Raw genomic sequence first — 14,416 nt, 5'->3', positions numbered from 1 at the left:
ATGTCTATAAATCCTTTAGCAAAATATTTATTTAATCAATTTAGTATGCAAAAATGTTGTTGAATAAAAAAAAATGAATTTTAAATGAATGCAATTATTTTTTATTTTTAATATTTGAAAAGAATTTTAATTCGAAATCCTTTTCAAGCAACAGTTATATTTTAATACTAAAAGGCATATACATTTTTTTATAAATTAAAAATCATATTGTTTTCCTACAATTTTGTTTGTCATTTTTTATTATAAAAAAGAAACAGTTTAATTTAACTTACAACACAAACTTGAAAATACAAATTAACGCGATAATAATTTACATAAATCTGACTTGTATAAATAAAATTATTTTAATAGTTAGGTAATTAAATAATTTTAATTATTTTCGTGTCTTTGGATCACGATAAATACCTGTGAAGAGCACAGCTTTTGATTTATGATCATAAATTAGGAACAAGAAGGGATGATTGCAATCGAATTTGGTGGGTTCTAAAGGACGCGCCGATCTGAAACTGAAAAGTACAGTGGCTGCGGCAGCAGTACTGCCTTCTTCATCAACTTTAATTTTAGCAAAATGTTTAGCATCTCCAAAGTTAATGGTTTCTGGAGCAAATCCACTCAAGTCAGCATTACGATCAAAAATCGAATTAATTCCCATTTTGCGTAATATCTAGAAAATCACGAAATAGTAAGATTAAATTAAAAAATATAATCAAATATTTGTAAATATATTATATGTTATACTTACCGGCACAAGTTCTAATTTTTGTTCGAACTCGAATTTTGGTAATGAAACATCAATTTCACGGGCCAAACCATCTTTAAGCACTATTTCTAAATACTCAGGTGTAAGTTTCTCCAAAACGTGTTCCAAACTGTTTTCCTCAAATGACGGCAGAATGATAATCATTGATATATCAGAATTTTTCTCATCGTTATTTGAAGTTTTGTAAGGCATATCCAGAACATATGCTTGTAAATTTTCATCATTTGCCAAATTGTAAGTACCACGCTTATGCATCATTGGCACAAGGGACTGAATTTTTGGTGTTGTAAAGAAAACATCACGTGTTGTAGCCTTTGGATCGAATTGACTTTCCCACTGCCCTTTGAAATAGGCGGCATTCGCTAATACCAATTCTGTTTCGGATGTTACATCACCAGCTGCGAGCATTTCAGGGATTTCGTTTTGTGTTACATTGGCAATCCAACTATTAATTTCAACGCGACACTGTTCTGAGTTTCCTTTGAAATCCATCGATTCCAACTCATCGACGAAATGATCAAGCATACATTTATTAAGTGTTATTCTGTTATCGAAGAAAATTTTATCGGCTGAAGCGAATTGTATTGGCGAATTTTTAGCGCGATTAAACCTATTACTTTTTTCGATTACATACGCACTCTTCACTTGATTTTTGTCTTTAGCCCAATCTAAGTTCAGCGCTTTAATCAATTCTTGTTCGGAATGCGTACGAGAACCAAAATATGCAAGCAATAAGGCATGATATGTGCTGTACGGTGAGAAGAAGATATTTTCATTTGGCGTGGCTTTTGTTATCGCATTTAACATGGACACTGTAAAGGCCTGTTGACCTTTATATAATTGCGAGACAAGTCCAACTCTCGTTGGAGGAGTGATACTATTGTCCGATAAACAATTTTCTTGTGCAATTGAAGTAGTGGTAAATACTGCTAACCCCAGCAGAAAGCAACAGAACAAATCCATCATTTTATTGTTTTTTCGGTGTTTATTTACTGAAACAATAAAGTATTTGTTACAAAAAAAATTATATATGATTGATATTACATATTTCTTAATATTTTTCTAAAAAAAATTTTAATCCCAAACCACAACACGTGAATGACCTTGTCCAGTCGATGAATACTTAATTTATGAAGACAGCATAAAAATGTGTGGCAAGCTTGAAATTTTATTCGCATCAAAAATTATTTGCATAACGAATTCCAAAAAGTTCGGGTTTTTTTTTAGCTTTTTTCACAAATTTAATTTAGTGTCAAGACGTGACACAATAGATCAGAAAACACATAAAAATTTACTTCAGACAATTTATCAATTTATTAGTTTATCCACGAATTTTATTTAAAATAAATCACTATTCATTCCTTTGGAATTTACTGATTTTGATACTCGTGATACTCGTGGGTGCTGGGTGCACTAAACAAATTATGGAACCTTGTCTCAATACTTGGGTGTGACAACTAAACTCTGAAGACAACTTTGAACTACTGCGTAGCAATGGAGTTAAAAGTGATCATTTTGAACTCTCCGATAAGATTACAGTAGTTGTCAATTCGTGTTTTAAGATAATTGCAAATATTCGTATTACTGTGAGTAAATAGAAAAAAAATGAGGACGTCGACTTTACCAATGACAGACATAAGAGTCATTGATCTCAACACTTGTGCTGAAAGATTACAACTAAATTATTTAATAGCAAAAGTAGAATATATGAAGATAGTTAATTTATTAATATATAGATTATACGTTTTTAATGCTTATGACAGAAATGCATTATAAAAATTCAAAAACATATTCTTTGGGTTTTTTCCAGAATTATACCACGCAACAGATATTCTTCTAATTGGTCATTCTAGGACAACTTTCAAGTATTCTCATTATCAAACAAAACATTATCAAAAAGATTTTTGTAATATCAAGAATTAACCGTTTTTGATTTCTCATTCCAGACGCTGTCAGTTCTTCTGTTTGACTGACTGATCACGGTAAGCACTTGAAATAATTTCATTAGATGATAAACCATGTTCAATGGAACATCTTAACTTTATGCATAATTTTTGTCTTTATACACTGCATCCTTATCTTCCATAAATTCTACGAAAATTTATAATAGTGGTCTTTGTTTTGATCAAAGACTATCCAGTAAACTGAAAGTTACATTCAATATAATGATAAAAAGTTTTAATACATAAAACATTAAAAAAATAAATTTTATATATAACATTCGTTATTTAATGTTAGTTCTCTCTAAATTCTCTATGATTTTAGTGTGTTCCAATTTAAAATAATCAGTGAAAGTTTTAAAATTGTATATTATTTAGAAAATTCGTACTAATATTGATTAAATCAAAATTCTACTGTACTTCTATTAACAAGTTCAAGCTGGTCTTGTCAATCGTAAAAGATCTGCAATATATTTGACAGTTCTAGTATGGATACTTCCATTGCTCATTGCAATTTCTTGCACGATTCCAATATCCAGCAAACACGGTATCTGGCACGCCTACTTGTTATTTCAAGTCGTAATCTATATGGCCGTTTTAAACTCTAGCTCATCAGAACACTGAATAATACTTACAGGACAAGCTGAACTCATTTTTTCAAATAAGCTAATATTAATAAATATTAGTAGATCAAAATAAAAGCATCTCTAACCATTTTCTTAATAATTTAAACTGCATAAATGCAAAGTCGTAAAAACTTTTTTAAATTTCAATTTTTAAATTTCAATTTTATTAACATTATTTTTGCAATGTAAAAAGACTAAAAAGTGAAAGTTTGCAGATAAAAGGAAAAACGGTTTGTTTTGTTGTGTTGTTTGCATTTCACTGTTGCAATAATTGCAAAAATTCAATTATTAAAAGTATCTTGTGCCTGACGATCATTGAAACAGAGAAACATATATGAATCAAACAGTTAAAAGTCTTTAAAATACATAGTAGAGTATGTATAACAAGAGTAATAATATCATAGTATGAGCATCATTATTACGAAAATAATAAAGTAAGGGTGAGTGCCAATAACAACTATAATAATGAATGTAAAAACAAGTTAAAATTACAGCTTAGCAAAGTTATATATTGTGACGTCACGTAACTTCAGCTTAAACTGGTTCAAAATGGTTACCCAACGGCTAAGTCAGCCAGATGTAATGCGAATAAAAAGTATCTTTCAATCTGTCTCCAATCAGTAAATTGTTGAAAGATTACTCACTCCAAACACGGCCAATTTCGTAATTGGCCAACAATGACGGCGCTCACTTGGTCTGAACGTACGCAAACATATGAGTCCGCTTTATTTTCCGTATATGTTATTTACTTGTGAAATCATAAATAAAAAAAATATTTAACTTAAAATGCGAACATATATGTAATTTTATAAATGTTTTCACCACTGACTCAGAAAAATTTGATTATAGAAAGAGCAATAAAACTACAATAAACAATTATTTATAATTGTTTTTATGTTTAGTGAATAAATATAGGAAAATATAGTTTTAACTCTTTCAAAAATAAGAAGTAAAAAATACTATCTTGAAGATACATATGAATATAAACAAGAAACACTGGGAAATTCCGTTTAACTGATATTAAATATAATTTTAAATTCTTTTAAGTTAATATTTATTTTCTACTTTAATTTATTATTTGTGTGGTGCAAACATGACTTAGAATTCATTAAAATTGAATACTGAATAATTGTTTTTTATTTGCAATATACTATTATATATGAATAGTCACAATATTCATGGTTCTAATAAAGACTAACAACTATGTTTAAAATTATAAAAATATAGTGAGCTATTGGGTTATCCCAAGTTATCAAGTACGTATTAATTACTAATGCATTAGCTCTATTTAGCTGTCAAGGTCTTAGCTAATGGCTTTTGAAATAAATTATATTTTATCTATATTTACTGATACTTTAGTATGCGGTTGCTACTCGCGTGTCAAATTTGCATCAACAAATTATGAATTATTACTCATATTATACAGCTATTCAGCTCAGCACGAACCAAATTTTCTATTCCAAAGGTTATAGATTATAAAAGAATATAAAGATAAATTTTTATTTTAAAATATAAATATATAATATGCACTTCATCACATTATTATATTTTAATAATTATAATAAATATAAAGGTTAAAAAAAACTATTCAATAATTTCTAGAGAAAAACATCACCACTTAATTATTATAATTATAATTACTATTAATTAAATTTTGTTCTTACTAAATATATATTTTTTAAATCTAGTAAATTTTTAAACATTAATTAATGATAAAGATCATCAAAGATAAGATAAATCCTTTACTTTCGTTAAGGATCAAAAGTCTTTAAAATAATGATTTGAAAGAAAGTAAACATATATGTAAATCTTTCGTCAACTAATTATTAATATTTAAACTTAATAAAACTTGTTACGAGTCTCATAGATATAATTTTACAATATTAATTAATTAATTTTTTGATAATTCTTATGTTATTGTAATTAATCTGCATTTGAGTGCTGATACTATCCTATGAAATCTATACAATTTGTTGACCAAACATCTGCACTCCTTTTAAATAAAATGCTAATTAAAATCCTTGACTCCGTAATATGGTAGTCGCATCAAATTCTGTTAATGAATATGCAAATCTTTTCAGTATCAGTTCAAAGTATCTCTACAAGAGCATAAGTATAATGTAAACATACAGAACTATATATACAAAGTGTTGTCAAACGGTAACGATCATTTAATTTTTTCAAATAGTTTTTATTCAGTCATCAATATTAACTTCATTCTCTTCAAACTAATTCTGACTTAATTTTTGCAATTATACCACAACAGTTAACCATTTTAAAAAAAGTGTTCTAACTTTTTTAGGGTTCCTAACTTCAGGAAATATAAAAAAATCACAAGGTAATACGTTTGTAGAATGAATGGTTGCCCGATTACAGTGAATTAATCATGAACTACAAATGTAACTACCATTCATTCATATGCATACGTCTCCCATGGTGGTTCTTCGATTAGCAAGCATAATCTGTTTAATCTGTCTTTCAATCATAAATATATGTGTTATAACGGCCAGAACTCGAATCTTCAGTTTTTGTTTTTCATAAACCCGTACATAATATCATATCATATCATAATAATACTCGTACGTGATATACTCTCATCCTAAACAATAATTGCCAAACTCATTGCTATACGTCTAGCTCATTCTCTCTACAAACACAAGTTAAGGATCGCAATTGTTTAATGTTTTTTTGCCAATGCAATCAATGCACAAAAAATAAATCGAATCTATAAACAAGATATAAAGTATGCAATCCAAATTCTGTTCTCTTTTCTATTACATCATATATACAAATTCTCAAGCATCAATTCGATATATTTAAAAGGTATAAGAGAATCAACAGACAGACCGTATCTTGAAGAAGATTAGAAAAGCTTTAAAAGTATTATATAGCCATATTTTTAGACTTCAAATATGTATAAGATTTAATATTTGTTACTTGATATGTTAACACATTAAAATTATGTTACTGAAGTACTATTCTTGGCTTTAGAGTCCCACTATTTTAAATATATACAGACACAAATTTCTTCACATTCAGTACAGGGAAGACTATATTTAATATTATTTTGTATTCCATTTTCAGAATAAATTATTAAAACGATAAAATGCTAGTTATATCCATAGTTTATTTGTATTTAATTATCATATAATAAATGGTAAATACTAGAACGGTCCGGTACAACTGAAACCAGACTCACTTTGATCCTATGAAACATGTAAACAACTAATACTTTATAAATCAATATAAAAGAAACCAAATCATCCAAACCAAATTTATCATAAATAGAGCAAAAAGTATGCTCATACATACTGCAATAATGTTATTAGGTCCTTAAAATCCAATAATATGATAAAAAAACATAAAATTTGTACCATATACTTTACTATATAACGAAATAGTAAACATGCTTTAAACATAAAGCACTTTTATATACCATATTTATGAAGAACATTCACTAATGTTTTTACCATAGCAACAAACAAAAACTTAGATAAATGGAAGATCAAAACTTTTATTTTAATTTTAATAAACACAAATAATGATTTTTAGTGATATGACGGAGTTATTGACTTGATTTGCCATATGATATAATAAGGAACATTGAAGCAAGGTGAAAGTAAAATCTGAGAAAAATCGCCGAAGTAATACAATAATTTAAAAAAATGTTATCGTACATTTTTTTAAAAAATATTATGTCAATATAACCAAATATTAACAATTAAAGTCATCGAAATTAAAAATCTCGTTAAGTTTGGGGTATAAATAACAAACATATTTTGTCTCATTGTAACACGTTCCAGCTATGGTTTTGGATATTAAAAATTATTGTATAAAATATGGAGCGGAACAATATTCTACACAGCATTTTCAGAGCTTGTTATCATTTTGACACCATCATTAAAATGGTCAAATTGTGAAACCCAACAACCCGATACACTTTAATAAATATTTTAACAATTACTTGTTATTGTGAGCATTTTGGTTAGAAAAATTAACAATTGTATTAATTTTTATATCAGATCTAAAAACAAAAAAATTTAAAAAAATAGGAAAGCGTATTCGAGATCGAGTCTTATAGAGAATATGACACGTGGGAACGCTATTTATATAGATTAAAATATCAAATTGAACGCGCTTGAATGTCTAGAATTATTCAATCAGGAGTAATTTGAAAGGTATTAAAAGAACTGCAAATTGTTAATGAGTAGCCCTTTGAAAAAATATCAGGATTTTGTATAGAACTGTTATTTCAGTTCTTTATTTTAAAAACGAATAGATTTGTGAGATACATATTTTTAAATTATGTGCTATTCACGAGGAACTAAAATCTATTTATTAGTACATTCTAAGTTTTAACTAACAGAACCACAACTAATGAGTTTATATGATTAATTAATCTTTCAAGATATTTACAAGCACAATTTAAGAAAAAACATAGATATAAATATATACTTCGATATAAAAGAGTATTTATTACTATATTATAATGAGAGCATTATTATTATATATTGAACACATTTAAAATTATTTAGATTCAAATCAAAAAGCCTGTACAGATGTTATAAGGTATTATACTCTCTTAAGTAGTCTATTATATTTTTCAAATAATATAGACTACTTGATTTGCAATATTGGACCTTAAATTAGTAGTTGAAATATATCTGTTATACACTTATATTTAGGAAACACTGTTTTTATAATTATATTAAAAAATTATAAATCATATGATATTATTCCCAAATTATTAGTTATTCAATACCTATGAAACACTGAGTGAAACCCATGAGTTATATAATTTGTAAGTACTGCTCCCTAACTTTATAAATGCTTTTTATGCATCAAAAACTTTTAATGTCTATGTTTTCTTTGTAGTCAAAAATGCATGACAAAATAATAAAAAAATTGGCATTTAAAAACACATTTTAATATTTTATTGTTTTTGATAAAAACAAATCATTTCTAGCACAACTCACCCGAAGTCAGGAAATTCGAACACAGGAAATGAAGTACGACTTCAGTGAACAACTGAAAATTATATATACAAGTATCTACGCCATTCGAAACAATACACAATATCAGCAAATAAATATAAACTAATTTGAATACAAATAATTTAAATAAATTGCAGTGTTTTCCCAAATAAAAAGAAACGGACGCCCTCTGACAGTTAAGTGACACCTTATCGCACAAATTTTATTTGCGAAGCACTGAATAAGAACCAACTATAGAAATGAAATACTAAAGCAATTTATTTACCCAGATTAAAAAAAAATCAACAAGTAATTTACTTACAAATTGGTAATATTTTCATTTTCAATAGATTTTTTAGATTGACAATATAACATAAGTATATACCAAAGATTAATGGCACTAAGTAATAAACCAAAAACCATCGATAGAATTTTATAGAAGAAAGTAAGAGTAACGTGTAAACCACAACTTTTAAAATCTACTATTAGTAGCGCGTGCAGAGAAAAGGAGTTACTTGAAGTTACTTCGACTACACGCACTTTGTAAGAAGAATCAATTATATATCTTATGCCTGGTTTTCACTATGTCATTTTCAATGTCATATATTGTCAGTATAATGAAAACGGGTAGGCATATGATGTCATATTCGCATTCTAGTCATGTAATGAAAACGCATTTGACACACCAGTCAATTATAATTGTCGTTTAAAATAACATAGTGAAAACAAGGCATTATGACCTAACTGTCATAATTTACTAGGAACGAACACTTTATTATTAATTATTTAACATATTAGTTACAACTAAAAATTCTTCAAATCAAGAGTTTTCTTAAAACCCAGCTTCAAAACAGACATTCCGATTATTATTCTACGAATTCATTTAATGAAAAAACATTTTATTTAATTATTTGAGACTAAAATATTGAAAACTTTTACAGTATAGTTTTAATGAATACTTTCCATTTAATAAAACTAAATTTTTCTTTATTATTTTATAATGAAAATAATATTGTTTATTACTTATCAGAACAATTTAATTTTATTTTTAAACAAATAATTTAAGTATTTCAAGAGAAATCAAGGAACGTGAATTACAAAAAAAAACCAAGATCAAGCACTTAAAAATACCTTCTTTATCAATGATTATAAACTCATCGAAGAATGTTGGTGGCATTGAGTAAATAAGGTACTTAAATAAGGTGTACTCTTATAATGAAATCTATTTTGGTAAAAAGTCATTAACCACTACCACTATCAGAGAACACAGTTTATCCACGTAGAAATAAAAAAAGAAAATAAAACACAAGAAAATTTCTTGAAATACAAGATAATGAAATAAAATATATTCAATAAGAATATTAATTATAGATAATATATAATAAACAAATAATTTTAAGTATCCTATAGTTCGGGAATCTGTTCTTCCCCATACTATTTTTTGCTTAGCTATTTCACAATAATAAAAGCCAGACCTCTTATAAAGTATAAAAGCATCATACGGATATCCTTGTTTGACAATACGGATACAAGATTATAAAAATACACATATACAATTTTTATCATTATATAGTTATATATAATTTGCACTTAATAGTTTTTGCGCTCAAATTGCTGAAAAATTACTTTATGCATAAATAAAGTAACTTTATAAGCAATAATAATTAAAATTTAAATATTCTCTAAAATAAGTTTATACAAAACACTTAATAACGTATACAAGGGGAGTTTCGCTGTATTAAAATTCGTGTATTAAAATCTTTTTCATCAATTTACAATACTTATAATAAAGTTTTTTTTTATTTATATATTTTTATATAAACTTTTAATTGGTTTTCAAAAAAATAAAAACACTGTTAAATGAATCTACACGCCACTGACAAAAAGTAAATATAAAACGTAAAATAGGAAATGCTAAAATAAATATTTTTAAAATATAAAGCACTAAATGCATGCATGACTAAAATGCAAAAGTTTACTTTTCAATTGGTTGTTTTAAATTATATTTCATTAAAATAATAAAACATTTACAAGTAATATATATATGGATTATATATATGGATATATAGAATAACGAAATTCATATATAGTGTACTAGTAAATGTTTTATTATTTAACTATTTTATGTATATAACTGCATATAAACTATGGTAAGAATATTAACTTTACGAGTGAGTACAACAAAAATTAAGTTTTTCTAATAAAGTCCATATAAAGCTCAAAGATCAGTACTATAACCAGTTCTTAGTAGACGTTAAAGAATTTTATAATGCAATATCAATAATAACTGGAAATAGTACTAAATCATAGATGACACTGCATTTGCAGCAATAAGTGAGAAAGCTATCAACAAATTGCTCCAATTTCTCTTATAAACCTCTTCCAGTATATACTCAAAATTCTATCTAAAAATCAAAGTCTACGAACGCGGAACATCGACTCTTAGATCATAACTATTAAGTGTTTCAGAAAATAAATAGTTTAGAATGTACTAAAATTATAGCAATCACTTCAAGAAACGTGATTCTTGAATAGGCAAATTGCGTTCATTAGGCATAATCGTTTAGCTAAGAACACTGTATGCAAAATTGTGTTTGAAGAAATTTAAAAAAACTGGATATGTAAAAAATATGCTAAGGCTCGGGCATTAATATCACCTATGCATTCGCCTTTAGTCATTTGAACTTCAATAACTCAAAAATGAGATGGATGTTGGTCCACCCATTCTATTCACTTATTTCTTCATCTATCTGTTGGCAAGGTGATTTTTTGTAATTCTTGACAGACTAATATTTAAATATAAAGAAAATTTATTGTAATCCTTATACAAAATTACCGTCACTTCTATATGGGTGTGTGGCGTTCATGAAGACCTCAAACACTACTATTCGTCAGCTAGAAATTCCACAAAGCCAGACTCTGAAAAGACTATTCAAGGTGTCATGGTACATTACGACGAATGACATCCTCAGGAACCTCAAGATTGATCTGATCAAAAAATAAATATAGGATGGGGCCTTGAAACTATTTGCATAAAATAACTAACAGGCTTTCGACAACACCGCGTTATCGAATCTCAGAACGGTTACAGGCTACTCGGGAAGGTATGCAGATCTGAGGTCAGTTATTGCTTAGAATGAAGAAGTGATAAACAATAATCCAGTCAAGGCATAGAGAGGGGTTATGAAGAAATCTCGCAGTTAATAGAGAGTAAAAGTGCTCAACTGAATAACTCAACTAGCCCCAACATAATAAAATTTAAACATAAAGAAAATTTATTTTTCCGTCTTTTATGAAAATGATATTTTGTTAATATAGCCAGATTAAAACTTAAATATAAAGAAAATTAATTGTAATGTTTATACAAAATTACTGTGTGCCTTAGATTTCTATATTTATATACATTTATTTATATCACCTTTAACATCGAAAAACTAATATTTGAATAAAGCTGAAGTCTGCAGAATTAGTTCGTTTTTTTTTATTTTTATTCTATTTTAAACATATTAATAAATTTAATTCATATATTTAAAAGCACTTGACATACGACCTGTTTGGAAAAATAAATAAATTATTCTAGAAAAATCTAATAATTTTTTAAAGAATAATTTTTTTTATGAATATAATATATACTTTTGTTTTTATGTATCAGCACGTTATCAATAAATCTGAGATTTTTAGTATTCATTCATTGCTTTAAATTTCATTAATTGATTCGGAAAATTGTAAGTAATACTTAATAAAAAAAAGTGTATTACAAACTTTACGATAAAAACAAATCAATAATTTATTCAGTAGTCTCACGCTACAAAATTAACATTTGCATTTATAATATTATATGTGTCCAATTTTTTATATAAAAAATATATTTTGTCATTTGTCAACAGAAGTCACTTAAAAAGAAAACTGGATAGAAAACCTGTTGATTAAAAACTACTTGATCATGTCATAAAAAAAATAAACAGTCACAATTCACAACAGTCAACTTCTTCTTATTAAAAGCCCAAATACTGGGCTTTGGGATTTTCCCTTCACACATTTAAGCGCTTCTTATTCGATACGGATACGAAAACAATTAAGATAGCCACAAATAATTACAACACAATTAAATTTCTTGTACTCTTTATTTATTTTCTTTACTGGGAAGCTAAAAAAAATGTATTTATAAAATATTACTCGGAATTATTCATAAGCAGCAGATACAGTCAAATGTCAATTGAAACTGATAAGCCTCAAATAGTCTATCTCAATGTTAATGGCTATTGCACAATACACTGATTTATTAATTGATTAAGTAATCGTTTATACATGTAAACTAACTAACTGCAATTAAATTAAATATTTCCTTGAGAGTACTTTTTTTTAACAAATAAATGACTTTATTACAAAATATAGTTATAAAAAAAATCTTTTTAATATAATTTTATATAAAATTAATATTATATTATAATTGGCTTATTATTTTGATATTACGTTATAAGGTTAATTATTTTTTCGATTGTTTAATTAAAATTATTCAAATAATTATTTTCATACAAAAATATTGAAATTCAAATTTTAATTATATAAAGACAATATTTTCTTAATAATTATTTAATAAAATTATTCAGAAAACACTAATTATTAACTTTAATTATTAACTTAATTATTAATTTTATTTTAATAAAATTTTAAATAAACAAATTATTTTTAAAATATTGTATAAATAATGCTAATTAGTTGATTTTTATATAATGTATATACATATACATATTGAACTGCACAATTATAAACTGAATATCAGTATATAATCTATAAAAAGACTTTATTGCAATTATATAATTTATATGTATATATATTAAATGCTATATAAGGTCCGTTAAAACCGGTCGGTCAATCACAAATTACTTGCAATACAAAAGTACTAAACACGAAAATAATCATAATCACACGCACACAAATCAAAATTAAAAACAGCTTGGACAATAACAGATCTCACTAACAATAATACAAAAACAACTACAAATTATAATAATAATATATATGTTTGTATATTCAACTACAATATTTATATACGTATGTAGTGCACTTAATTTGAAATGCGTCAAGGAAACCCCAATTTATTCAGTCGAAAACAAATAAATTTAATTTGAGACTTACTTTTCAGTCTTTTCACACACTTAAAAAATTTGTATTAAACACTGCCTTCACTTAAACTCCGACTTCAACTTAATTCGTGAAACGCTGTAATGAAACTGAATTTAACTTGAGCAACACAAGCTTTAAAAGCTTTTTCAAAAATCTACTCCACTTTTCACCTGCTTTTGTATGAGCATGTTGAAGCAGCATCTGAAGAATAACAGCAAAATAAAAAATGTTAAGCACAAACAAAACAGCTGCTGCAGGGAACCACAATCCGCTGTACAAAAACTATTTTTTAAAATGTAGAGCGAACGCTCTTAAAATTTTATAATTTCTAATTTAAAAAATAAATATAACTGCGCTTTAAAAAAAAAATATTTAATATGATTAAAACAATGTATTTACTGAAAATATAATATAATATTTTATTATTTAAATATACATTATTATTTTTATTATTATATATTATTATCAAGTATTTTAAGAAAAACAAAAAAATATTTAGTATTGGTCAGGCAAAAGGTATTTAGCATTTTTCATTTCCTTAGATTTAAAGTACAATTACTTTGAAACTATTTTACTGTTCATATATATGAAATGTGAATTTATATAAAAAATTATACTAATTGTTGCACAATTAAGGAGTTAATCAAATAGGCTAAATTGGCTAGATAGGTTAATTAGATACAGTACCACTCAAGTGAAATTCAGAACTTTTACTCATATTCGTAATTTCAGCTCAACTTGCATAAATTTATCTATAAGAATTTTCAAACAGAAATATACTAATTTTTTATTTAAATTCTACAACTTTCTGTTCCTATCCCTTAAAACTAGGAAGATGCTATAGTTTTTAAGAGCGAATTGGTATATTTTGTACTACACAAGATTTAATTGAATTTTATAGTTAAAATAATTTCTAATTTAATTAAATATTTAATTCTTCTAACTTATTTAATTAAAAAAATAAAGATAAATTATTATTGTTACAATTTC

The 14,416-nt window shown here is 26.2% G+C and overlaps 1 protein-coding gene across 1 annotated transcript; it reads right to left on the bottom strand.

Annotated features, from left to right (window-relative positions):
• Positions 1-214: 214 nt before the first annotated feature.
• On the bottom strand, positions 215-13,544 carry LOC119686142 (serine protease inhibitor 88Ea). Its single transcript, XM_038100622.1, has 3 exons — positions 13,439-13,544; positions 743-1,752; positions 215-664 (listed from the first exon to the last, which is right to left on the bottom strand). Exons 2-3 carry the CDS (start codon positions 1,724-1,726, stop codon positions 374-376), a joined length of 1,275 nt encoding a protein of 424 aa, XP_037956550.1. The 5' UTR covers positions 1,727-1,752; positions 13,439-13,544; the 3' UTR covers positions 215-373.
• Positions 13,545-14,416: the final 872 nt, after the last annotated feature.

The sequence above is a fragment of the Teleopsis dalmanni genome, chromosome 2, assembly GCF_002237135.1.
Source record: "Teleopsis dalmanni isolate 2A chromosome 2, ASM223713v2, whole genome shotgun sequence".
Taxonomy (NCBI): Eukaryota; Metazoa; Arthropoda; class Insecta; order Diptera; family Diopsidae; genus Teleopsis; species Teleopsis dalmanni.
The sequence above is the reverse complement of the archived record's forward strand: the minus strand, read 5'-3'. Positions and strand labels throughout refer to the sequence as shown.